This window comes from Lagopus leucura, unplaced genomic scaffold (assembly GCF_019238085.1).
Source record: "Lagopus leucura isolate 7727_CA_CO unplaced genomic scaffold, USGS_WTPT01 Super-Scaffold_100014, whole genome shotgun sequence".
NCBI lineage: Eukaryota > Metazoa > Chordata > Aves > Galliformes > Phasianidae > Lagopus > Lagopus leucura.
This window is the reverse complement of record NW_024962268.1, coordinates 2,108,123-2,135,557: the sequence shown is the minus strand read 5'-3', so window position 1 is coordinate 2,135,557 and position 27,435 is coordinate 2,108,123. Positions and strand designations below refer to the sequence as shown.

General features: G+C 43.2%; 2 protein-coding genes across 6 annotated transcripts in view; both read right to left on the bottom strand.

Annotated features, from left to right (window-relative positions):
• Positions 1-660: 660 nt before the first annotated feature.
• On the bottom strand, positions 661-11,765 carry TMEM171 (transmembrane protein 171). The gene is made up of 5 exons (XM_042875537.1): positions 11,645-11,765; positions 10,877-10,973; positions 6,293-7,038; positions 3,577-3,709; positions 661-1,438 (listed from the first exon to the last, which is right to left on the bottom strand). Exons 3-5 carry the CDS (start codon positions 6,921-6,923, stop codon positions 1,216-1,218), a joined length of 987 nt encoding a protein of 328 aa, XP_042731471.1. The 5' UTR covers positions 6,924-7,038; positions 10,877-10,973; positions 11,645-11,765; the 3' UTR covers positions 661-1,215.
• Positions 11,766-23,114: 11,349 nt separating this feature from the next.
• Positions 23,115-27,435, bottom strand: part of FCHO2 (FCH and mu domain containing endocytic adaptor 2) — a 93,272-nt gene continuing 88,951 nt past the window's right edge. For all 5 annotated transcript variants that reach the window (XM_042875188.1, XM_042875190.1, XM_042875189.1 and 2 more), the window contains 2 exons: positions 27,046-27,210; positions 23,115-26,807 (listed from right to left, as the gene is read on the bottom strand). In XM_042875188.1, the coding sequence (XP_042731122.1) occupies positions 26,785-26,807; positions 27,046-27,210 (188 nt within the window). In that variant the 3' untranslated portion in view covers positions 23,115-26,784. The remainder of the gene's footprint in view (positions 26,808-27,045; positions 27,211-27,435) is intronic.

Below are 27,435 nucleotides of genomic sequence, written 5' to 3'. Positions count from 1 at the left end.
GTGGGGTGCACTGACACTGGTAGAAGTTCATACTGAATCTAGCAGAAATAGTAGATTTGTCACCTTCAGTTTCCAGGCACAGAATTAGGTCAGTTTTTCTTCACAGATTGCAGCAGACTTCACAGCAAGTCACAGTGCACCAAATACTAGCAGCAGCTTAGTTCCTGCTAATTATCCTCAACTCCTACAAGCACAGCTTTCAATCTGGGAGCAGGTGCAAACATCTAAAGTGGACCTGCAACTTCTTGTCAATCCATGACAGCAGGCAGCAGCCACTGACTTTTGGAGCCACACAGGTATGGATGAGCCTAAAGAAAGCTGTATTTCTGAAAGAAATACAGGGAAGTGTGGCAAGTGCTTTGTCAGCTATAAACATGTGCTGTACACGTTCCCATGAAATAGTATGTCTTGCATTAGCTGGTAAATAATGTTTGCTCCTGAAAGATACTGTTGTTAAGTGGATCTCGTCCTTGAAGTTAATTGGTATTGCTTGTGTAAACCACAAACAATATACAACAGTAGTATAATCTCCCTGAAATCAGTCATTACCATAATTAAAGTATTAGACTATTAACCATCCTCAATGCTGCCACAGGACTCTTCCACTGAATAAAAGTTATTTTCTTGTGGATTATACTCACACAAGGACCAGAGAGTGACTAAATTAAGCCATGTAGTGTTTATTACCAGGCAGACCAAGATGTAACCATTTAAGGTCTCCACAGCATATTAGCTCCCCATCTTATGATGGTCCATATTTTAAGACTGCTATCATTGATGCTCTCGAGAACATATGAAATCAGTAACAGCAGACAAGCATTTACCACAAAGTAATACAAAAACAGAAAAAAAGGAACACTTTCTAATGATTTCTTCTTTGAAACTCCAAGCAGGTTTAACTAAAATAAGCAAAAAAAAAATAGTCACAACTTTCTGCCTTCATTATATAAAGAACTAAATACAGAAACTGAAGCATAAAACACAAGAAGATGAACATTCAGCATTCTTGTAGTGAACTGAATCCCTTCTTACCACTAACTCAAAAGTCCAGCATTATCTCTTATTTCTTAAAACCCAAACTCTTCACTTATGCTTGTTAATGAAAAAACAGACAAATGCAGTGTTACTGATTTTATTAGAAAATGTAAATAAATTTAAAGATCATAAATCTGAGTGTACAATTTCATCTGAAAATTTGGTCTACCTGACAGCCCTCTATGAGCTGGTGTCAGTAGTCACTACAGAAGAAGATGAAAGAGAAGAAGAAAGGGAATATTCATTACTTTCCACTGATGCTTTTTCTTCATAGCCTGGAGGTGGTTCAGAGAAGAAAAACTGCACTGGAGAGATAACCAAAGGTGAACTGCACCCAGAAATTGTGTATATGGCTTCTTCGTCTCTAACAGCAACTGTTCTTTGATCATCCGCAAACTGTGCTCTATAAAACAGAAAATTGTGTGTTAATATAGTTCCTTCTACAGCAAGTGAAACTTACCCCTGACTTACATAAATGTATATGAATGCACAACTTTTAGGAATCCCTGAAACAACTTACATAGGCATTAGAGTTTCATTATGACACAAAAATTCCATTATTTTAGTAAGAAAGAGCAAACACTCCCTTCCGATTCACATCATAGCCTGACTTAGGGGTATTAGCTGCTTCTAACAGGGCAATCCTATTAAACCTCTGAACCTTTACTCCTAATGCATCTTCATTTTTGCAGTCTACCACAGTCCATTCTCCACTTCTTCTGTAAAAATGGTTACTAGACTTAGAATTGCATAACTAAAACAAAAATTCCTAGCTGCCTGAGATCTTAAATTACAGGTAACTTGAAGTTTTTATAAGTTTTCCAGCAACACATTAGACATATGCAATTACATTGCTGCTGAAAGACAGAGACTCAGAAGTAACCGGACAAGTGGACTACTAAGCTCACAATGAAAGCAAAAGTGAGCAACGAGGTATTCACAACCTTCCTCTGACCATTACAACTGGATCTCAGTTGCGCCAACACCGTTCTGGTACCTTGCTCATCTCACCTCAGAGATGGCCCTCAGCATATTACACTTAAGCAGCTTCCAAGAAAAGCAAAGACTTCATTCTTTATGTTTGACTCTCAGAGCTATCTCATGCTCACATGTACATTTCTACACTGAACAATTCTGCACAAGGAGCAGGAATAAAGCATAGTCACCTCACTTCTTAGTAACAGCACTGAAGCTATGTGTGAATTTACTGCAGAAAAGCACAAACATGGATTCAAACAGTATGGTAACAGGAATAAACACTGCTATCACAAACCTTCTCCTGTGGCATTTAGGTCTTTGAGGTTGTGCTTGCTTGCTTTGAGGGGAAGATGGTAGAGTTTTGAAGTACTGACATGAGGCAGACAGCTGGTATGGATGCTTGTGGAATTTGCCACTCGTGAGCAGAAGTCTGGAGTATAGTGGAAAGCTATTATAGAAACAACCCAGTAGCTACTGCTAAGCGGACACAGCTAGGCAGATGGGGTTCTTGCTGCAGTGATGGTGCTTGATATGCTGTGCAGTCTTGCAGACTAAGGACATCCTGATGAACAAGTCCTAAAAGACTCATAGAGGACCTTCCAAAGGTCCTCAATTCTGAATCATCAAGAGCATGAAAATAAGTTGAGGGCTCTATGTATGTTGGCATCTACCTCCTGGCCTTACCTAGTTCTGGTATGCGGCCTCTTTCACCCTCAAGATAGGAACCCACTGCTTGGATCCCACAGGGAGATATCCCTGCAAATTCTTATGATGCAAGCAACTCTTCATTCAGAAATTCCTGCTGCACAAGCTTGGTGGTGGCAGCATTGAGCAAGTCACCTATGCTCAGTGTGTAGAAAAGTGGCTGCATGGGACAGCCTCCTTATCTTGAGATGAAATTGGGTTTGCAACCTTCCCTTTAAGCTCCCTGGAACATTCTCTGCTATTCCTCCACATTATCAATATATCCTGTCACACCATACTGTCACTGAATGATCAGGGAAAGCCAGCACAGACTTTCCAAAGGAGTCATCAAGAGAACAGGACACAAACTAAAGTAGCACTCCTAGCATCACAGGGCATCTAGATATGTATTGTGAAGTGCTCACTGCACTGGCTCTGCAGAGGCTTCCTAAAATCTGGCAGCATGGTTACCATGTCACTGGGGAACTGCTGTGAGGAGTACCTTTTCTTGACAGTCTATGGAAGAACTCCAATCAAGTAATATCTAAATAAGGCCACAGGTTTAAGGCTTAAAAAAAAAAACCCAAAACTAACAACCTTCCACAGAATATCACCAGACATCCCTTCCAGTAATAAACTTTAAAAGTTTAACTTTTGTAAAAGATATTTTGGAATGTGATTCCTCTTTTATACGAGGATATTTCAGTACCAGAAAAGCAAAGTATCTAAAGGAAGTTCAATGATGCAATAGAAAACTTCATAGTGCCTAGCATAGAGTTAACAGTGATTATTTAAGAACATAATCTTGGATACCTTGAAAAACCATCTTGGATTTAAAACAAACAAACTACAACAAAACAGACAATAAAACAGCCTTACCCATCACTTAACACGGAATGGTACGGTGGAGGTGCAGGTGAAGCACTTGACATAAGACAATGTGTCACAGCTGGAGACAGAGGGTCAGCAAAATATGGTGGTGGTGGAGGTGGGAACATCAACACAGCATCACCTTATGAAAAAGAAACACCAATTACTACCTCTGGAAAACTGAGCTCCCCTGTCTATTCTAGTTGAATTTCAGAATGTTTCCTGTCTTCAGAATTATGGTAGTGGTACTTGTCTAACTTTTAAGACAAAAAGCAATGATGCTACATAAGGATCTGTTATATTCTGCAATGCAGGTGCACACTGAAGTTTTGTTCCCCCCCCCAAAAAGCACAATCATAAACGGAATATTTCTTCTAGAAAATACCACTAAGTGGGAGGAAGTGATTCATTTAGCAAAGAGACAAATCTCTTACATGTTGGTTGTCCTCAGAAACAAATACAAAGACAACAGCTACTGTTGGCTCAGCTTAAGAGCAGACGAGTACTTGGTTTTTCCTCATGCATCTAAAACAGGCATTTTCTAAGTATAGCCTTGAAGTAGATACTGATAGAATAAAAAACATTTGAGTCACGGATAGCCCCGATTACTGATTACATGTTGTTGAACATCTTCATTAGTGACCTGGATGAACAGATAAGAGTGCACTCTCAGCAAGGTTGCTGATAATACAAAGCTGGGAGGAGTGGCTGACACACCAGAAGCTGTGATGCCACATAGCAAGACGTGGACAGGCTAGAGAGCTGAGCAGAAAGGAATCTAATGGGGTTCCACAAGGGCAAGTGAACTGTCCTGCATCTGGGGAAGAATAACCACACACATCAGCCCCTAACCTGCACTGACCTGCTAGAGAGGAGCTCTGTGGAGAAGGTTCATGGACAAAAGGTTGGCCATGAGCCAGCAGTGTGCCCTGGTGGCCAAGAAGATGCCAAGAATGGCATTCTGGGGTGCATTAAAGAGAGTATGGTCAGCATGGCGATGGAGGTGATTCCCTTCCCTCTATTCTGCCCTGGAGGCCACATTTGGAATACTGTGCCCCAGGTCTGGGCTTCTTGGTTCAAGATAGAGAACAACTCAGAAGGAGTCCATCTGCAATCTACAAAGATGTCTGGGGCCCGGAGAATCTCCCTTATGAGGAAAGGTTGAGAGATCTGGGGGTGTTCAGCCCAGAGAAGGGAAGACAGAGAGGATCTTATCAATGCTTATGAATACCTAAAGAGGAGGAGCAGGGAGGTCAAGCGAATGAACACTCTTTCTGGTGATAGCTAGTGACAGGACAAGGGACAACAGGCACAAACTGGAACATGGGAAGTTCCATGAGAACATGAGGAAAAAGTCCTTTGTTTTGAGGACCACTGAGCACTGGAACAAGTTGTCCAGAGAGGTTGTGAAATCATCTTCTCTGGAGATACTCAAAACCCACGTGGACACTTTCATGTGCATCCTACTATAGGGAACCTGCTTTATTAGGGGGCTGAACTAGGTGATCTCCAGAGGTCCCTTCCAACCGCTATGATTCTGTGATTTTGAATGTTTTGACAGTTTCTCTGCCAAATTACTCAGGCACACTACTAACATGAGTACCACAAAACTGTAGATAAATAATTCAGTTTTAAGTGTACTGTGTTGCTTACCTGTCAATTCGATTTTGCATTTGAGGAGCTTACACTTTTGTTTTTTAAAAATAAAGTTTGTATCAATCACTGAGCTTGAATAATTCATATAGGCATTCATTATTATTATTATTATTTTGCAATTTGCACTGACAAGTCATAGAACATAACAGATGTTGAGTTAGGCAGGGGCACATTCTGGCACAGTGGTGACTGTCAGTAAGTCCTCACTCTTCAACCTTCGAGTTTTACGCTCCTTGATGGAATTATGAAAGGAAGAAATCCACAAAATTTGCTTTACTGCCTTTAAAAAGTAATCAGACTGATTCTCCATGCCCCTTTGATTTATCGTGGAAAATTGACAATAAACCCTCATCTTTTTCAAGGACCATCAAGTTACAGGTCTGTACATCAGTTTGACAGACAGAAGAGCAACTGCCTTGCTTACTGGACTTCAAGTCCTGACAGATGACAGTTGAGCAATGCTATAATTTACTCATTCATCCTTCCTCAGAACTAGAAAGTTATCAGAATAATCTATATATTGAATAAATTCATGCTTTATTAACAGTAGGGTACTACTTAGGGCATCATTCACTCTTAATAGTTCATTAAATACAGTATGCTCTACAATTAACAGAACCATGTTGCAATTACATCTAAAGATTGATAGAAAAGGTGGCCATTATTCAGGGAAATATAATACAAAGCTTATGAACTGCTTTTTTAGGTGGGGGGAGGTCAGAGTTCCAGGCTAATGTAAGTCTTAGACACAGTCACAGAAACCATGAGACATGTGATTTGGAGTGTTAGCAACACTTTCTGGGAAAGGAAGTGAGATTGGACTCATTTGTGCCATATTATAAATCAGATGCTGCCAAAAGACAGGTTAATTCCCCAGGAGAAAGGCAACTGAACTGATTACACAGAAAACAGCTAAGACAAAGCAACCTGCCCATTGGCTTGTCTGGTGGGAGATTACAGTATCAGTATGCTTACTGCACAAACATGTAACGCTCAGAGTAAATCCCTGAAATAGACAAATATTAATAGATAAATAGAAAGTTTAAAAGTTCTCACATTATTTACTCACCTAGTGTAACCTGAAAAGATTCAGGGCTCTGAGTACGCTCTTCATTTCCCAAAGGTTCTTCGTTGAGATTTAAGTTTTGCTTCTTTTTAACGTGAGCTATCACGAAGAAACACAACCCAGTAAGCACAATGAGAGGCCCCAGGATTTGAAATGACAGGAATCCACAGCCCTGGAGGTCCTCATCAGTACTGCTAGTCTGGTTGAGCTGTATATTGGGCCCACCAGGGCTGCAGCCAGGGACCCAAATACCCAGGATGCTAATCAGCATTCCACTTGTCAAAAACAGGAATCCAAAGATGAGAAACTGGACAAACTGGCAGTTCTTTCGACATAAAAAAAGGTGACATATTTGCTCATTTTGCAATTGTCTTTGGCTTGTATGAAACCTGGCCCTTGATCTTGCAATTAAAATGCAAAGCAATCCAATTACACCCAGCACAGGCCCAGAAGCCTTCAGGACCCCACTACAATCACTGAAGGTTTCAAAAGGGCATGACTGTAGGGTGAAAACTGAAAGCAAGAATCCACCACAGAGCAATATGGCCCCAAAAAGAAAAAGGAAAAAAGTAGCTTTCTTATAGTGTCCATTATTTTCTTCACCTAGTGGTACTGGAACAGTCACTGAATACATTACAACTGAATCTCCTCAGACTGACGGGTTGGTTTTTGTTTTTTTTTGTTTTTGTTTTGTTTTTGTTTTTTTTTTTTTTCCTGTTAGGATTCAGTGGCAGAAATCCACAGTAGATCTGTGAAAATACAGGAGACAAAAAAAAAAAAAAAAAAAAAAAAATAGCAGAAAGAATTACACTGATTTTTACTACTATGCTTGCTACTGAGCCTATTGGTATTACATGCTCTTGGTACATTCTTCCTTTTGCAGTAACTTTGTTATGGAATAAAGGGCCTGATTAAGTTTGTTACTGTTGAAACAGATGACAGGCCAGACACAGGTTGAAAACAACACAACTGCTGATGTACAACTCAACAAACTGTATCTTTGGAAATACAGTTGTATGATTAACGGGACATTAATATCAAAGTCTGAATATTCAGAACAAGGAGAGGCTAATTTTACCCCCTTGAAGAAAGCTAGGCAAAATTTCTGTAGTAAACAGTAAGAGAAGGAAGCTGGGGAAAGAAAGAACATGAATGCAACTGAGTACAGATAACTACCAGGCTTTTTACCAAGTAAATCTTCCAACATAAATCATAGTAACACATCTTTTCAGAGCATAGATCTTGTTTCTACTTCCAGAGGCACAGAGTTTCCCAGTTTCTCTCCTGCCAGCTTTCTGTCCTACATAACTACAAGAACAAGTACTTGAAGGATTTTTGGTTCTATTCTGCAGGGAAGGAAAAAAAAAAAAAAAAAAAAAAAAAAGCATGAAAGAGATTGTACTTCAAGTTTCACTGATTCCATGGTCAGAGTTAGCAAGCATGCTGCTCCCACACTTCATTCAACTCCCCTGCTCCCAAAACTTTTTCTTTGCTGCAAGAGAGCCTTAAAAAGAATAACAAAGGTGGTCCCACAAGGTTTCAAGCCCATTGGCCCTCAGAGCCTGGATTCAGAAGCAGAAGATAACAGAGGCCAGTGCTGAGCCCAGTAGTAGTTTTGTGCATATGGACAACCAATCTGCTGATGTGGACATACCGGGGCAGGGAAAGCCTTCCTGAAAACTGGGACAGAGTGCTATTCAGTGAGCTCTAGAAAAAAATTCACTGCTGCCATTAGTAACAGGAAAGTCTGTATTGTTCTGACACAGAGATCAGAACAATACCTGCAATCACAGTGGCAACCTTCTGCACGAGGAGCTACCTGAAAGCAAGGGAAATTTCAGACTGGAAAACAGCAAGTCCAGATACACCACGGTAAAACTTCTCTCCTATTGTCAGCAGGAGGCACTCAGGTCTGCCCACACTGCAGTTTTAATGGCTTTCTTCCACACACCAGCAGTTTTCCAGGTCAGTCTTCTTTGCTTATGACTTGGAAATATTATAAGGAGACAGCTTGTCACAGATGGAAATGGGGAATGGGTTTAGCTACAGCTGTTTATTAGCTAACCTTCAGCCTCTCCTCTACCAGCTTCCACTGCCCTGCACTGAGTTCAGACAACTGCAAGCTACAAGTCAAGTTAGACCAGCTCCTCCTTACATATGCCTCAACAACAGTTATTCCACAAGAAACTATTCTGTGATTTCTGGAAGCAAACCATTGAACATGTGTCAGCCACAACAAGCTCTCTGTCACTTCCCAGGAGCTGCAGTGTCCCACTGGGATGAAAACAAAACAGAACTATAAAACCCACCAGTCACTCACATACATAATTAACTAATTATCTGTCTTCACTGCAAGGCAACACACTGAGTCACTTTACTTAGAGACTCATAGGAGCAGAGTCCCATTTAAAGAAAGAGGTGAACTGCCAGACACAAGCGATGAAGTTACTGAATCTTCTACTGCTGGACCTCAAGCAGCACAGGAGGCAAAGAGCAGCATGCCAGCAAAAGGCACAGCAAGCTCAGGACATGAAGGGCAAGAAACAAGCTGTTCTTGTACAACAGCAATAAGGCCACTGCAGGAAGCCACAAAATCTCCTGGCTGGTTACCTCAAATAGCAACAGTAAGGGACTTACTCTGTAGTATCCAAGGGAGGACTAATTTTCATTTGTGCTACCATCAATTCTTGACAGTAAACCCAACCTAAGATTAAGCTGCATTTCTTGTGTTTCAAGAAGTATTTTAAGAAAACAGCTTGTATTGATTGTGTGATTGAAATACTTCCACTAGATCAGGTTATCTCCACATGCATACCTGGTGTAAGGGAGTCTTCTCTTTATATTTACCCTAAGCTTGAGAACAGACATGGAAACAACAGGTCAGAAACTGCTAGAACAGAATTCAGCAGCAAAAAGGCAGTTAAACATGAAGGAAGAGGGAAATGAAAACATTGCCTGTAAAAGAGGTCTGGTTATAAGACAGAACGATACAGTGCTTTACCTTTTTATAAGTCTAGCCCATTCCAGGTATACAGAAGAGGAAGTAATGCTGTTGTTTTTGCGTGTAACAAAGCTGTATCACAGCTTTCACATTATAGGCATCTCCATAGATTTAAAAGTACAGTTTTTTCTTGCTTTCTGTTGGAATAGTATTTTCCAAGATTTCCACTTCAAATACTGGAGCTATAAATTTACCCACTTGAAATTTGATATCTTCATGCAGTTACATGAATTCAGAAATTGAGGATTAAAAGAAAAAGGTGTTGGAAGAATTAAAACACTGCTGTCTCTCTGTTTTATGTTTCATACCACAGACCTCATTCCTGCTATTCCTTGCAGAAGGAACCATTTTTTTTCCACGAAAGAGGATCACAACCACGTAACTATTTCAAAAACTGTTTGTTCACAACTGTAACATACCTTCTTTCAGTTTGCCTTTTAAATCTTTTCGTTCGTATTTCCCATTTTTTACCTCCTACTGGGAAATTACCACTATTCTCTGATGATGATGATGATGATGATTTTTTTAGTTCAGGTTAGAAATTAAACCATGAATCCTAATAGGACAAGCTATCTGGAGGGAAGTCCTCTCAACTTTATTCAATATAACTCTCACACAAAAACTCTAACAACTAACAGACTCTGTATTGCCCCCCCACCCCCCTTCCATCTAACTTCCTTCTCCATTCACATCTGCATCTGCCTCCACCACATTTTCTGTTCTTTATCGTGCCACAGCTTTTCCCCTTAAGATATTGCAGTCTTAGCTTCAAGGGCAGCAGAGGAATTCCTCTGTGAGCTCAGCTGGTCAGCCTAAGACAAGCTGGAGTTTACCACCTTATTCCCATGCATTTCCCTCTGATGTTTTAATCACTTGTGTGTAAAGCTAGGTGTAAGTGCCAACTAGCCTGATTGGATATATATTGTTTCCTACCTACAAGCAAGCAGCATTAAGCCTGCAAGCACTAACAGGTTCTGAGATGCCAATTTGCTCTCATACATATGCAGTCTCTAATTAGTGCCTGACAGTGTTCTGACCTCATACAGCATACAACTCTGACATCCCAGGAGAAGGGTTTTCTAAGTTTGAGCTGTGCACAAAGATATCATAGCAGTCCGCAGATGGCACAGAAAGAAACTGTCTGTATGAGTTGACAAAACAGTGGTTATCAGCTCATAGAGTAAGGGTAACACTGTGTTGTTACCTATGAATGTTGCAAGTGTGATAGGATAAGCATCTGGGGAAGTGTTGGGAAACTTCATAAAGCAGAATAACCCTGCCAGCCTTCAGACACATGTGCACAAGGAATCCTTCTCACCACAGACCAGCAGAGCATCAGGGATCCTGTCTGATGCCAGACAAAGCTACAATTCCTGAAGAAGCTGCCAACATCATCTCAGCAGGCCATAAGAGAAAAATAGCTAAAACACGAACTAATTTACAAGCAGCACCACTCCCTTCTTTAGCTGGGAAGGTGCCCTGACACTGACACAAGGAAGGATGTGTGGCCAGAGACAGGAGTCTGCAAGACAGAGTTCACCAGCTGATGGGCTGGATGCCATACAGAAAAGGAGGACAAGACTCACATTTAACAAGAGCTCTGCGGGGTCCCTGGCAATGGGATGCTGTTTACGAGACACTCGCAGCAGACAGGAGCAAAGCAGCTCTTGTTTTCCGGAGCACCTGTAGGGAAAACACAGAGATGTGAGAGGGAAGTGAGGCCCATGCACACGATTAAAGCCACAGACAGATTTTATTTTGGCAGGTAGCAAGGCAGAGCACTTCACAGCAACTTCCAGAAGGAAGTGATGAGCATCAAGCAACAAAAAACAGAGGCAGACACACTTAGAGTCCTTCGAGATCACACATTTGTGACCATCAGGAAAACGCACAACTCCAAAAGCAGCCCAGAGCTTCCTCTCACGAATTTCTTGAGGTCCCCTTGGGCAATAAGCCACAGACAAGCAACCAAGCTTCGCACTGTTTGGGAAAAGCACCATCCCGGGGGAACCCGCCGAGCAGGCTGACCTCCGGGTGCCGAGATTCTGTGAGGGGAAGGACCGCACCCCAGGGTCGCGGCTGCAGGAGCCCCGCCCGCTCCCCCCGAGAACCCCTGGCCTCCGCCGCCCCTCGCAGCGGTCCCTCAGCACGGGGACCACCTCCCGCCATCTTCGCTCCCTCCCGCCGCTCGCTGCCCGGAGCGCTGCCCGCACCCCGCCATGGCGGTACGCGGCGGCAGCACGCACCGCACAGCCCCGAGTGCCAGCGGAGCAGGTGCGGGCAGGGGACAGAGAGCGAGCGAGCGAGCGACCGAGGTCGGTCGGTCGGTCGGTCGGTCCGTCCGTCCTTCCTACCTGCCTTCCTGCCGCCCGCTCTTGCCCGGCCGACTCGCGAGCAGCTGCTCATCCAGCTCCTTTTCTCGAGTGCCCTTGCCCGGCTATGAACACCCGAGCGGAGGCGGCGTGGAGGCAGCGGCCTCGCACCGCCCCGTCCACGCCCGCCCCGCCAAGGACGCCCCGCCCGGTGGCCGCCCTCCCCCTCCGGTCGCTTCAGTTTCCCCTGCCGCAGCGCTCAGCCGTCAGAGTCGCCCGTACGTGGCCCGTGTCACGGGCGGCCGAGGTGCGGGGAGAAAGGGGGGAGGTGTGCGTTTGGCAGCGCGCCTCTCAGTTGAGCAGCGCTGTGTTGTTTTGATCACTCGCCACCCGCCCCGTGAGGCTCCTCGTGGGACGAGGATTTCCTTGACCTGGCCAGCTGGGTTTCGTGCTGAGTCCCCTCTTGCCTCTTGTGGCCTGGAGAAGCCAGCCCCTTGGTGGTGCTCCTCCTGCCTGCCCTGGCGTTTGAGCAGGATTCTGTGCTCCGGTTTGTAGAACTTGTGTATGAAACTTGGTAGTATGAAAGTCTAACTGGTAACAGTTACACACTGGTGCTGTGGTGTTTTGATTAGGTGACCTTAAAGGCTCTTTCCAACCTAAATGATGCGACAATTCAGTAATTGAAAAATCGTAGAATGAGTCACAGAATAACTCAGGCTGGAAGTTCCAAACCCCCAATGGGCAGGGCTGCCCCCACCAGTTCATGCTGCCCGGGGCTCATCCAGCCTGGCTTTGAGCACCTCCACGGATGGGGCATCACAACTTCTCTGGGCAGAAAAAACAAAACAAAACAAAAAACTGCTTCACCACATTTGGAAGCTTGTAAGGCACTGAAGACAGGCCTATTTGAGGCACTGCAGATCTCCACTAGTGGTTCGACACCTGGTAGTGGGAGGGGATGATCTCTTTCTGGCTTCCTGGGTGCAGGCAGCTGTTGGAGAAAGAGGATGGCTTCAGCCTCAGAGAAGAGAGTACAGCATTGAACTAGGGGTACAGGGTCAGAGAACAGCAGCGAACAGGAAGAAAGGTGAAGAAAGTTGGGCAGGCAAAGGCATGGACAGTTAGAGCAACTCTGCAAGAGGACGAGGGATGGGTGAAGGAATATGTGCCACTTGTAAGCACGTGCCACTGGCTGGACCTGAATAACCGTAAGATGGAAACTGCTCCACTGGTTGGGGCCAGCTTGGTGGTTGGTGAGCTGCAAGGGAAGTGTGGCTGTGTGTGAGTCAGGAGAGGAGTCAGTGTGGGGTGAAAGGTGGAACAGTGCATGCAGAGCAGGTGGCAGGAGGGAAGGGAACAAGGTAAGGTCTTTCTTGATAGGGAGAAAGTTTGTTAGGCAAGGAGACTGGGGAAGGTGAGGTATGTGTGGTTTTGGAGAGCCTCTGAATTTGGGTTAAAGCTGTGGAAAAGTACAGTGAAAAAAAAAAAAGACGGGACTCACTAAGTGTAAGAATTATGTGTGGGGTGTAAGAAGGAACCTGTCATGGGCAAAAGGCTTCAACTTTCTAGAGCTTCAGGATTCAGGATTTTTCTCTGTGTCCCAGCTCAGCTGCCACCAACTTGGGCATCAGATGTGAAATGCTCAGATGCAGCTATGAAACATGCCACACTAAGAAGAGACAGGGAGGAAATGATTTTTGCTTTCTGTGAAGAAAAAAGCAGGGAGAAAATGCCTGAGGAGAGCAAAGAGGATGAAGACCCTTTGTTGTGAACACAAGAAGAGCTGCAAGAGAAAAAGGGTGTCAGTGTAAAATCAGTCTACAACAGTGCCACATGGAGATCTAATTTTATGTGCCAGTTTTCTATTATCTGATTCTAGTTCTGTTGTTCTTCCAATATAGAGCTTTAATAATAAAACGTTTCCCTGGTGTTCAGTTCTGTTCTGTCCTGTCAGGCTGAACTTTCTTCTGTTGCTTGGTGTAATTAAATGGGAGGATTACTACTGCGTTACAAGACCTCTCTCTTTTCCTATTGTGTAAATACTTCTTGTACCAAACCTAACATATGTTAGAAATTACATCTTTAAAACATATTATTATTTTAATAAGAAAGAAAAAAAAAAAAAGGAGGTCTGTCTTCTTGATAAAATATAGGAAGCTTATTAGTTAGCATGTACATGCAGACAATGTTTCTCTCCAAAGCTTTTAAGTAGCTCTTTCCCTTCATCTGCCACTTGGGCTTGTTGTAGTATTAAATTTCTGGACTTGACACCGGTGATAACAGAACCATAGGATGGCTTAGGTTGGAAGGGACCTAGAGAATCATCAGATGATGAGAGAAGTGATTTTGAGAATACTGTTCTTCAGGCCATGAGCTCCTTGTTCAGCCTTATTTCAGTTCTCAGTGGACCGAGTGGATGTTGATTTCTGTAGTATGACTACAGTAATAAAACTGCAATCTTGACCAGACCTTGTGATTTCAGGTAAGAATTATTTTAGCTTTTAACATAGAAAATGTTCAACTGTGAGTTGTTCAGTTATACATATCTTATTTCCAGATAGAAAGCAGTAATATTTGGCAAAAATGAAATAAAATTTGTTTTCTACGTACCAGAAAGCACCCAGAGAGTTGGTGGTGCAAAGCCTGAACACTGCTGTAGGACAAAGATTTTTAGGTGCTTTTGCCAATGGAGAAAATGAGGTATTTTGGACTGGCATAGAAATCTGTTTCGGAGCCATGGAAAGGTATGGTGCACACACAAATGGAGTGTGACAGGGAGCCTAGAACTGTGAGAAGCACCTGTGAAAATACCCCCAAAACATTGTCATTTGTGGTGATGAGCAAGGACCTGGTTGACGATCCCGCACACAGCAGGGGGGTTGAAACTACATGATCATTGAGGTCCTTTTCAACGCAGGCAATTCTATGATCCTAGGATGGTATGGATATGTGCAGTTGGAAGGGTCCCCCAAGGATCAGCAAGTCCAACCCCTCACTCCGCAGAGGACCACCTAAATCAGACAGTCCTTCATCTGCAGCATCTCGGGGCCGTGCCCACTGCCCATTGGGGCAGCCCATTCCATGCCCACCACTCTCTGGTGCAGGCCCTTTCCCTGACCCCCAGCCGCCCCTGGGGCCCCCTGCCACAGCTCCATGCCGTTCCCTCGGGCCCTGTCGCTGTCACCAGGCAGCACAGCTCAGCGCTGCCCTCCGCTCCCTGTGAGGAGCTGCAGCCGCCATGAGGGCTGCCCTCAACCTGCTCTGCTCTGGGCTGAGCACAGCCACAGACAACTCTTGCCAGCTAGCCGTGACAAGTGGGGCCTTGTCTGCAGCCAGCCAACCAAGGCAGGATGGCAGGGGCTGCAAATTCAGCCACCCAAGGCCAGCAGGCAGGGGCCATGACTTCAGCCAGCCAGGCAAGGTCAGCATGAAGGGGCCATGATGTCAGCCAGGAGGCAAAATAAAAATAAATAAATAACAAATAAGTAAAACAGTTCTTGGTCATGTCTTATTTCTCAAGACCATGTTGGGGCAGATTCTCCCCATAACATAATTTCAGAGACACAACTAATTGGATGGTTTTTGTCTTTTTTTAATTTGTTTATTTTGTTTCGTTGTTTTTTTTTTTTTTTTTTTTTTTTTTTTGTATGTTAAGGCACTGTCTAATAACAAGTCAACCTCTTGGAGTGGGTCCAGAGGAGGGCCACTAAGATGATGAGAGGGCTGGAGCACCTCTTCTATGAAGAAATGTTGAAGGAACTGGGCTTGTTTAGCTTGGAGAAGGCTCCAAGGATACCTCATTGTGGCCTTCCAGTACTTTTCGGGGAGTGCATAAAGAGGAGGGGAATGGCTGATTATGACTGGTAGGACAAGGGGGAAGGGTCTTAATCCGAGACAGGGCGGGTTTAGATTAGATAATTCGAAGGAAGATTAAAATCATAGTATCATGGAATCATAGAATTGCAAGGTTGCAAATGATCTGCAAGATCATCAATTCCAGCCATCCTGCCATTCCACTGCAACCACAAGCACTAAGCCATATCTCACAGCTCCTCATCCTGACGCCTCTTGTATACTGCCAGGGATGGTGACTCCACCACCTCCCTGGGCAGCCATTCCAGTGCCTGACCACTCTCGGAGAGAAAAAGTTCTTCCTTATGCCTAACCTAAACCTCTTCTGATACAACTTGTGGCCATTTTCTCGGGTCCTGTTTGTTGCCTGGGAGAAGAGGCCAAGCCTGTCCTCATCAAAACTTCTCTTCAGGAAGTTGTAGAGTGCAATGAGGTCTTCCCTGAGCCTCCTCTTCTCCAGACTGAACAATCCCAGCTCCCTCAGCCGCTCCTCATAAGACTTGTGCTCCAGACCCCTCACCAGTTTTGTTGCCCTCCTCTGGACATGCTCCAGGGCCTCAATGTCTTTCTTGTGGTGAGGGGCTCAAAACTGAACACAGTACCCAAGGTGTGGCCTCACCAGAGGCCAGTGTTGAGTAAAGAGAGATGATCACCTCCCTGCACCTGCTGGCCACACTATTTCTAATGCAGGCCAGGATGCTGTTGGCCCTCTTGGCCACCTGGGCACACTGTGGGCTCATGTTCAGCTGAGCATCAACCAACACCCCCAGGTCCCTTTCCTCTTCACAGTCATCCAGCCACTCATCCCCAAGCCTGTAGCACTGCATGGGGTTGTTGTGCCCAAAGTGCAGGACCCGGCACTTGGCCTTGTTGAACCTCATCCCATTCACCTCAGCCCAGCGATGCAGCCTGTCTAAATCCCTCTGAAGGGCCTCCCTACCCTCAGGCAGATCAACACCACCTCCCAGCTTGGTGTCATCTGCAAACTTACTGAGGGTGCACTCAATGCCCTCATCTAGGTCATCAATAAATATATTAAACAAGATGGGCCCCAGTACCGACCCCTGGGGGGCACCACTTGAAACGGGTCGCCAGCTGGACTTCACTCCGTCCACCACGACCCGCTGGGCATGGCCCTCCAGCCAGTTCCTTACTCAAAGAAGGGTCCAGGCCACAGGCAGCCAGTTTCCCCAGAAGAATGCTATGAGAGTCTGTGTCAAAGGCTTTGCAGAAGTCTAGGTAGACTACATCAACAGCCTTTTGCTCATCTACCAGACTGGTCACCCAGAAGGAGATGAGGTTGGTCAAGCACAACCTGCCTTTCATGAACCTGTGCTGGCTGGGCCTGATCTCCTGGATGCCATGCACATGCCATGTGATCTCACTGAAGATGATTTGCTCCATTACTTTCCCTGGTACCGAGGTCAGGCTAACAGGCCTGTAGTTCCCCGGATCCTCCTTATGGCCCTTCTTGTAGATGGGAGTCACATTAGCAAGCCTCCAATCCTCTGGACCTCTCCAGATAACCAGAAGCGCTGGTAGATGGCCACGAGCGGCTTGGGAATCAACCCTGCCAGCTCCCTCAGCACCCTAGGATGAAACCCATCTGTTTCCTTGGACTTGTGACACACAGAAGGCGGTGATGCACTGGAGCAGGTTGCCCAAGGAGGTTGTGGATGCCCCATTGCTGAAGGCATTCAAGGCCAGACTGCATGTGGTTCTGGGCAGCCTGGTCTGGTGGTTGGCAACCCTGCACGTGGCAGGGGGGTTGAAACTAGATGATCATTGAAGTCCTTTTCAACCCAGGCCATTCTATGGTTCTATGATTCTATGAAATGAAAGCAGAAGACTGTAAGGGAGGCTGAGCACACTTCATGCTCTAAAATTCCCCAATGCAGAAGGTGAATTAGTGTGTTATGAGCAACATGAGACTGATCAGTAAAATTACAGCTTTTGGAGAAATCTTGCCTCTTTGGAGAATATTCATGTGAAATACAGAATGTGCTGTGGTTGTGCTTCAGTTCAAAATGCTAAGTATGATCTACACAATTTGTCTAGATGAAAATGCATGAGAAGCCAGGCTGTGCTACTGTGACCTGATGAGAAACATGCAGCTCTTGTAGTTTTCAGCACACTTGGAAGCTTTGCTGTTCTGTACTCCTGAAACCAGACGCGATCCTTGGCTGGATGTCAGTGCTACTTGCTGTTGTGTCTCAACCTGGTGGGCAGCTGAGCCCCGCACAGGCATTTGCTCACTCTAAGTGAAATGCAGGAGAGAATTGGCAAAACGTAGAGCGTGTGGGCAAAGATATGGCTCTGTGCAGCACTGCTTCCCAATAGCCAAAACATCTCTGTGTTATCAGCATTATTCTCATCCTAAATCAATAGCACTGTGCCACACCAGCTGCTAGGAGGACAGTTCTCTTTTTCCAGTCAAAACCAGGACATTTGCTCTGTATCAGTAAGACCTTGGTGTGCTTTAAAGCAAGATATGTTGAAAAACACATGGAGGTAACATGCAGTGAACAGTACCTCATAGATTGCAGCTTGCTTACTCTGACAATGCAGAACAAATTAGATGATGCCACAGAGGATGAGGGAGATCCAGTTCTCCAGCCCACACTGATCTCTGAACTGCCTACTCACAGCAAGCACGCAGAATGTGTGGTTACTGCAAAGCTAAGCTGAATAGAAGAAAACTGTGTTTTTGGTTTATTTGAGCTCTGCTAGACTCAAAAGAGCTATACTTAGAAATACAAGGATTAAAAAGTGTTTGTTTTGTTAGAATTGCCAATTCACATGCACAGGAATGACAAAAAACATTGATGCCCACAGTCAGTCAGCTTTGATCCAAACACAACCAAACCCAAAAGAGTTCCTTTGCGGCCTCTTGGCAGGGAGTTACAAAGGAACCACAGAACAGAGTACTGTGTTGGTGGCACAGGGAGGGAAGGGAGCCTGACACTGACACCCCCAGGGCAGCATCCTGGGTCTGTGGCATTGTCTTGTTGCCCCATGAGGATACCTCCTGTGGGAGGACAGGAAAGGCCCCAACAACAGAATCAGCAAGGCTGCTTTTTTCAGCTGGGAGTGCTTATAGCTAGGCTGGTTCTGTGGTGACTTGGTTAAAAATCTCTAAAATGAAGAGGAGGTACATAACAACCCAACAAAAATAACTTTGCTTTGGCCGGTAGAGACAGTCCAATATCTCACACATCTTTATCTGTTGGGTTCTCTTATTATACGTGCACTCAGTGTGAAGAGTGGGGCATGGTGGTCCTCCAGCTAGTGCTGCTCAGAGCCCATGGCGCCGAACTGTCATGGCATGGGGTGAGGAATGAGGGCAACCCTACATGCACCCATGCCTGCTGCATGCACCCGTGCCTGCTGCCCCGGCAGCCAGAGAGGGCAGTGGAAAGCACAGAGTGATGTGGTGATGGGGTGATCATCTTTCATGAGAAGAGAGTGATCTCTTTCTGCCTCCCTCTGCTTCCACTGGTGCACACACAGACACAGGATGCCACTCTAAGTGTCACATGTCTGAAGCAGTCCTGCAGGACTTGAAATGCTCTCTTTAAGGTTTCACTGTGAAAGCCATTTCCAAAAGGAAAACCAGGTCAGTAGCTGGATACATACTTAATCAGGAGAAAATGAGCAAGTTGATATGTGATTGCTGTGTTCAGTTAACTTGTCCATGAATGAGCTGTCCTGGTCCACACAAAAGGACTCCAGGGGCTCATTTCTTGGCAGCCAGCTCAGATTACTCAGAGCTGTGTGCTTTGGTCCGGCAGATTTTCCACATCCGTAGCTGAGTTGTTGGGAATTGTTGTCCTTCCATGTTATGAATTCTCTGGAGCCGTAGGTATCAGTTGTAGTATTCACTCTTAGAATTACAGCAAAATTTGAATACGAGAGTGTATAACCAAGATGTTATAACTGCAATATAATCAAAAGAGTAAGGCAAAAGCAAACAAGGATCGCAAAAGAGAATAAGTAGAAGAGCTTACCCTTGGGTTGAGCTCACTAGAAGATACCAAAAGAGGAGGATCTCCAGAAGAGATCCTTCCCCTCTGGTAGCCAGCTCTTAAATAGGTCCAGGAGGGGTGGAGCCTGGCTCCACCCCTTCCGGCAGCACAGGTGAATTGCCTCCACCTGTGCTCCTCTGGCTGACTCAAGGCTCACCTCAGGTGATTAATCAGAGGCTCAGGCCGTGACTCAGCAGTTCCCATACAGAGAGAAATCCTGATCTAGTCAGACTGAAGGCGGATCCCAGATGGAATGAAATGTGCAGCTGGGATGTGTCTGGAAGTACATGATAAGATCTGCTCTTTTCAGTTCTAACCTGGCAAAAGTTGGCTTGAATTGGATGGTCAGAATACAGTATATAGAGAAAAGGCCTTAAAATGGAGCCCCGCAGAATCCCAGTGGGGACAAATAGGGCAACTCTTAGGACAAAGAAACCAATCACCCAATGCAGCCATGGTTTAGTTGCCAAGGGACATTCTCAGGCACATATTGCCATGGCTTTATGCTGTCGTGAGCCACCTCTCTGCCAACAGCTATAAATATGGGAACCCTGACAACAGAACACCAGCTGTGGTGCAAGGACTCCAGCCAATAAAGGCAGGCAGGCAACTCCAGCCAGCCAGCCATGACAGGTGGGAGTCCTGACTCCAGCCAGCCAGCCACCCAAGGCAGGCAGGCAGGGGCTGCAAATTCAGCCAGCCAAGGCTGGCAGGCAGGGGCCACGACTCCAGCCAGCCAGCCAGCCAAGGCTGGCAGGAAGGGTCTGTGATGCCAGCCAGGAGGCAAAATAAAAAATCAGTAAGTAAAAAATAAATAAAACAGTCCTTGGTCATTCCTGATTTCTCAAGACCATGCTGGGGCAGATTCTCCCCATAACATAATTTCAGAGACACAACTAATTGGGTGTTTTTGTCTTTTTTTTGTTTGTTTTGTTTTAGTATATGTTAAGGCATTGTCTAATAACAAGTCAACTTCTTGGAGTGGGTCCAGAGGAGGGCCACTAAGATGATGAGAGGGCTGGAGCACCTCTCCTGTGAAGAAAGGTTGAAGGAACCGCGCTTGTTTAGCTTAGAAAGAGAAGGCTCCAGGGCCTTCCAGTACCTGAGGGGAGCGTATAAAGAGGAGGGGAATGGCTGATTATGAGGGTCGCAGTGCTAGGACAAGGGGGAATGGTCTTAAACTGAGACAGGGCAGGTTTCGGTTAGATATTAAAAGGAAGATTTTCACACAAAGGGTGGTGATGCACAGGTTGCCCAAGGAGGTTGTGGATGCCCCCTCCCTGGAAGCATTCAAGAATTTTTGTGGAGACAATTCACCCAAACTACTATGATGATGTCAGCTTACAAGCTGTCTTTTTGGTGTAACATTTAAAGGGTACACAGCTTCAGTTTTAGAAGAATGAACTGTATTCTGAAGGATCTGTAAGTTTTCAAAAACGAAGAAGAAAAATATTTTTTTAAGAAGTTATAGGCCAGGGAGAATTGTTAATCAGAGTTGCAGCTGTGACAGTTCTCTTGAAGTTCTGTTTGAAATGACGAGTGATATTTACCATTGCAGTTTTCTTTTACAACCAGTGAAGTGCAGGCTGGGATAATTCTGTATCACTTCCTCCTTAAATTAAAAAGTATGTCTTAAAAATTAGTAGTTCCTTTGTTTAAAAATCAAATAGCTAGTGTAGATAATGTCTTAACTGTGTTTCAGTATTCTCACTAAGTAATTTCTATATTACAATTATTTGGAGAGACTGGAGAGTAGCCCTGCTAAAGGGATCTGAGGGTACTCGTTGACAGCAAGTAGAACAGGAGCCAGAAGCGTGCCCAGGCAGCCCAGAGAGCCAACTGCACACAGCGGGCACAGCCCCGAGCTGCTGGATTTCATGCAGCATTTAGGCACTTGGACTGGATATTCTTGGAGGTCTTTTCCAACCTTGCAATTCTGTGATGTGGAGAACATTTCAGACACAGTGTTGGACTTTGGGTGGTGCTGTGTGGAGCTGGATTCGATCACCCTTGTGGGTCCCTCCCAGCTTGGGATATTCTGTGTTCTTTTTTTGCACTAATACGGTATTTGCTTTCTTCCAATCTCCTTATGCTTTCTTAAATATTCAAGAAATGAAAATTAATAGTCTATAATATGACTTACATATCTTCCTAAATTCTTGAATTTCAATTGATCTGCAGGTTTAAAAATATTTACTAGAAGAATTGTTCACATTCTTTGAGATACTGTTGGATTGCAAAGTATTTTCACCATGTAATTTAGGTGTTATTTAACAAATGTGACAAAATAATTGTTAGGCACTTTTATTTTTTTTTTGTATTTTTCTTACTTTTCTTGTATGTTCTTCCTGATTCTGGCATTTTCATTTAGTATGGGTCCAGTAAAACAATGGAAAAGATTTTTATTATTTGAAGTAAACCCCATCACCTTCAATTAAGCTATCTACATGGTCTTCCTTATCCCCAGTGCTTACTTGTTTTTCTTATCAATCTCTTACAATTTAAAACTTCTGGTTTTATAGCCACTATTAAGAAAAGTCTTCCATTATGTCACCTGAGCTGGTTGCTTTCAGTTCTCTCTGGTTGTGGTTTAGTGAGCATCTGAGCCAGGAGGACAATGTGTTGCTGCAAAGACGAAATCTCATTCCCTGCCCCTTCTTAGACGAGGTGTTTGCCAGACCCTGATGCTGGCTAGCCTAGCATATATCTGATTTATGTCTGGTCAGTGAGTGGAGTTGGCTCCCAGGAAGGTACAAAGCGTGCTGGAGCTGGTGCAAGGTGTAGTGAGTGAAGAGAAGCGTGGCTTCTGTGTTTTGGCAGTACCAGGCTGCCCAGCTGGCGCATTGTGAAGCTGTGTTCTACCTGAGTTTAGTTGTTTTTAATTAGCATAGAGATGTCAGTCATGGATTTGCTGCTTTATAAGCATGAACAAAATCTCAAGTTGACCTTGAAGTACCACCTGCCTATAGAATTAGTTTGAACTGACTATAAACAATAAATTCAATGAAGCAATGGGACTTGCTTGCCAGAATTATGTGGTTAACAGCAGGACAAGGGGAAATGGTTGTAAGTTGAGGGAGGGAAGATTTAGGTTGGATGTCAGGGGGAAATTCTTTACTATGAGAGTGGTGAGGTGCTGGAACAGGCTGCCCAGAGAGGCTGTGGACGCCCTGTCCCTGGAGGTGTTCAAGGGCAGGCTGGATTGGGTCCTGGGGAGCCTGGACTAATATTAAATGGAGAGGTTGGTGGCCCTGCATGTGACGGGGGGATTGGAGATTCACGATCCTGGAGGTCCCTTCCAACCCAGGCCGTTCTGTGATTCTGTGGCTCTGCCATCCAGCCAGGCAGCTTAACATGAAGTATGATTATATATTTGATGCCTTCACCAATAAGTGTTTCTAAATAGCTAAGGTTTGGAAATGAAAAACATGCTAAGTTACAGAACAAAAGTTTTAGCAAGAAATACAACTAGGACAACAGCAAACCAAGTAATTCTTTAGGTTGTAATTATTAAAATATTCATCCCTGATTTAAAACCAGAAATAACGGATAAAAATTGAAATGAAAGCAGATGAAGAAAAGCAGAATCTGGGTAGTAACTGTAAGTAATTCAGAAGTAATTCAGAGGAGGCCTCTTGTGTTTCTAAGATTACTTTATTCTTTACAGGCTGGATGCTTTCTACTGGTATTAACTAAAGGAGAGCCTAGAAATCAACATATTAGGAAACATGGAGGTTAAACAGCATTGAGAAGGAATACAGAGTAGTGTAATAGTATGCACAGCTGTAGATAAACATCAGGTTTTCACAGAATCACAGAACAGAGAGTCCTGGAAATCAGTGCCATCCAGAGCACCCTGTGGTAAGTGTGCTATTTGCTGCTTTAGTTCCTTGAACTGTTTTTAGCTTACTCTGTCCTTGCAGGAATTTGAACTTTTTCTTACGTGCTCTAAAGTAAAACTGCCCTTTCATGGCAACTGAAATGGAAACCAATTATCTAGCAATGTCAAGAAAACAAAAGGTACACAGATATTAAGATATGCATCTTAAATTTCTCAAACGTGAAACTTGAAATGTAATGCTTTTAGGCATGATGCAAGACCTTCTCTTCTAGTAGATGGTAAAACCCACAATACTGTAACTCCCACAGTTCCACTGAATATCAAATAATTTATCTTCTTCAAATACTTTACATAAATGTTATTTGGCAGTTGTAAAAGTAGTCCATTATCCCCCAAAAAACTACCTGATAAAGCACTTTGATAATGAGAACCCTGCTTGGGCAGTATAAATCCAGTTCTGAGTAGCAGCGGGGCACTGGCTTACAGTAACAAGTCAAATGTTAACAGAAATGCCAGGGCAGTGAGTTAAATGACTACTAGAAGGACTGAGCAGAGCTGCACCCTTTTACTTCCCTAGCCAATGGCTGCGGACGCTGAGTGAGTAGAAAGCAAAAGACTTTGAAGTTCTCCTTGCCACAGTTCACTATTCTGCCTTTGCTGAAGACACAGTCCTGAGCTAGGTGGAAATTTGTTCAGGCCACAGGGCAGTGGCCATAGGGCACTTGCATTCTTCATTCCCATCTTGCAGCAGAAGATAATGATCAAACCCTGGGACCATTATTTTCCAGCGTGACAAGAATGGTACTTACTGAAATGATATCCAGCCAGCTGAAAGAGTCAATTTAATAAGTCATTACTTATTATACTATACAGACTGTGGGACCGGTGGGAAAGAAACAGATTCTAACGTATGTTTGTTCAGCTCCAACTTCTCTTTCTGTCCTTGCAGCTCTGAAGAACTATTCCCAGACCATGGAAACAGTATTACTTAAATAACCTCCTGTTTTGTGGAACTGCACAGTTGACAAAATATATGCTTATTAGAGAAGTTGTGGAATGTGCAGCACTTGGTAGCTCTATTAAGAGACAGCAGCAACAAGCTAGCTCACTTCTACAAAGCCATGTATTACTTACAAATCAATTAACACTTGACAAACATTTAGTACAGACACAGTTTCATCATATTTTTTATCGCTCGGAAACCCGGTGGGATTGACTGCAAAAGCATAAGCAATATAAATCAGTATTTAAATTATATATTACATGTTTATTATGGGTGCAACATTTTTTAAACTTACATTTTATGAAAAATCAGAAGTATTTACAATTTTTGTAAGATAAACCTGTGTGCTCTAATTTACAGTCTGACGTAGTAATAATCCATAAAAACTCAGATCCTTTAGAGTTGTGTTTACAAATCAATTTTTTTTCAGAGGCAGCTACAAAGGAAATGGCTGTATACACAAGCAAGAACCAGCTTGCTACATGCTTTTTTTCTCTTCCCCATCAGATTGCTACATGTACTTTTTACACTTTTTGAATTGCTTTACAAAAAGTCTATATAGGCTTGCATGGCTTCAAAATTGTAACCTGCACCCAATGCAAATGTATCTATAATCACCCGAATGAGGACTAGTTTGAAAGTGCTGAAAAGTAGCTACTTCATTTAACTCAGAAATGGAAGCAATAGTTCATTAAGAGCAGCTATACAGTTTTGGGTTTTCATTAATGAAACACTGTCATGTTAAACATAGTTTGATTGCAAAGCAGATTACAATTAAGACTCCAGTAAAAAGACTGTACCATTTCATATCCGTTAGAAATTCTCCACTCAATAAGATCAGCAAATTAAAAGCCAGATATACTTTTCCAATCAGATGTAAAGTTCAAGATATCCTTAGAGCTAATAATGGCAATCCCATCTGCCAAACGTATACCATACATCAGATTTTATGTAGCCTCTCCAAAGCTTAATGTATTGTAAAGCTTCAGCAGTCCGATTCACCACTGGTTTTGCATGAATTAATTCAAGCAAGTTTTATTGTCTTCATAGAGAATTTGAAATAGATTCAGTATTCAGAATGGTCATATAAAATTCCCACTTGAAGGTTATTAAATTACTTTGCTCCAGTACTTTTTGATTTCTGTACTGAAAAAATCATTTGATAATACAGATACATAAAAGATTTTCTAAACTAGTTACTTGTTTTAAAAAATGTTACTAGTGTGTCACTTTTCTTAGGCTGCAGCAAGAAGAGCAGAAGAGAAATATTAAAACTGCTAGTTACAGAGAAAAAGTAAAACTAATAGAAATGGCAGTACAGTCATCTTGCTGCCATAATATCCCCTTCTTAAATGATATTCCTCCCAAAGTACTGCTTACATTCACATCATTCCAAAAGCACTTAATGCAGTCAGTGTAAAGGGAAACGCTGGTTTCTTTTAAAAGCATCGTTACCACCTTTCAAGATTCTCATCTTTGGTGACATTGAAGTTAGTACATCAAAATTCCAAAGTCCTGCATGATGCACCTCCCTTTACTATGGATGCATTTATTGCAATTACCCCATGAGGGAGTAATCTACTATTTTAATCTCCTTTAAAACAACCTCCAGCTTCTGCAGATCTCCCTTTTAGATCCCCATCAAAAGAATTTTTGTGAAGTTGTATTATACAAACACCACACTTTCTTCACGAATGGCCAAACTTTGAAAGAGGAAGTGAGGCACATGAATAACGAATTGGATAGGCACAGGCTTTTTTAAAGGCACAAATGTTATGAAATTCATATAAAAATAAATTAAATCTACAGCATTAATTCAAACAATCACAACACCCATAAAATTCACTAACTGCAGAAGTAAATCTTTTCTGTCTTTTGCAATTTTGTAACACATTGCACTTAGGAGAAAAAACACTATATAAAACAACATACACGTTAATAATATATGATACATGGGCATCAAGTTACATTTTTTATACATCTCTAACTCAAATATTTTTATGGCACAAGAAGAACTACATAAAAGTTTGCCCCTTTTTCTTTAAAAACTGGCAATGAAGGAATCTGAAAAATGAGTATTATGGAAAGCTCAAATATTCTTACTTGCTCTCCTACATTTTTATGTTTAATGTTTACAGTATAGCATACGATTTCATACTTTCATTACAACTATTGATTACTATTTTGACTTCTAGATAAATTTACCAAAATTTTAACAAAGTTTCCCCAATATTGCAGTTGATCATTTACAGACAGTGTTGAAGTTAACTTCAGTGCTATTATAAAGTAATACAAGCTCTTCAAAATGACTTTTGAAAGTGCATTTTCTGTCCTGCGGTTTGGCCTCAAAGTAGGTCAATATTTAAAAAAAAAATAATGCATGTGAAAATAGTGTTTGACAAGTAGAAGGGGCAGAGTGGGTTTCTTGTACTCCTTTAATGACACGACTTTCACAGGTTCATCAGCAGTCTGCCATATACCGTCCTGAAAAATAAAGACAGAGTTTTTCTTGCAGTCAGTCGATGAAACAGATTTTGTCAGTATTCTCCTGTGAGCAGTTTGACTAACTACGGAGAAATGAAAAACCACCAGTAGTTTTCAGCCACGTTTTAAGGAAAGGTAAGTATTTATACACCATCTGTTCCACAGTTTAATGTTCTGTAACACAGCACTACAGAATACGTAATATTAATTTGAACATATAAGCATGTCAGCATCTTACCAGTGGCAAATCTCTTCTTAAGGAGGGAAAGCCGATAGCCAGTGCCTACCAGCTCTACATCTACTCCTGAAAGAGTGCTTCCTTCACTTATGAATTGCACTGCAAGTGTTGCTGGTTTACTGGGTCCTTCTGAAAGTTCAAATTTTGCCCTGAGGGATCCAGAACCTATAGAAACCAGTAAGGAAGGAAAACCTCAATTTTCTAATTAAGACAAGATCCGACTAAATACATTTCCCAAAACACTTCAGTTGATCTTTCACAGACAGGGGTGAAGCTCAGTTCAGTGTTGCTATACAGCAGTAGTAGTTCTTAATCACTTTAGTAACACTTCTGTAGGATAGCACAAGGCATTAAAAAACACTGTTATTTCTCCCTTTTTTGAGTTCTTAA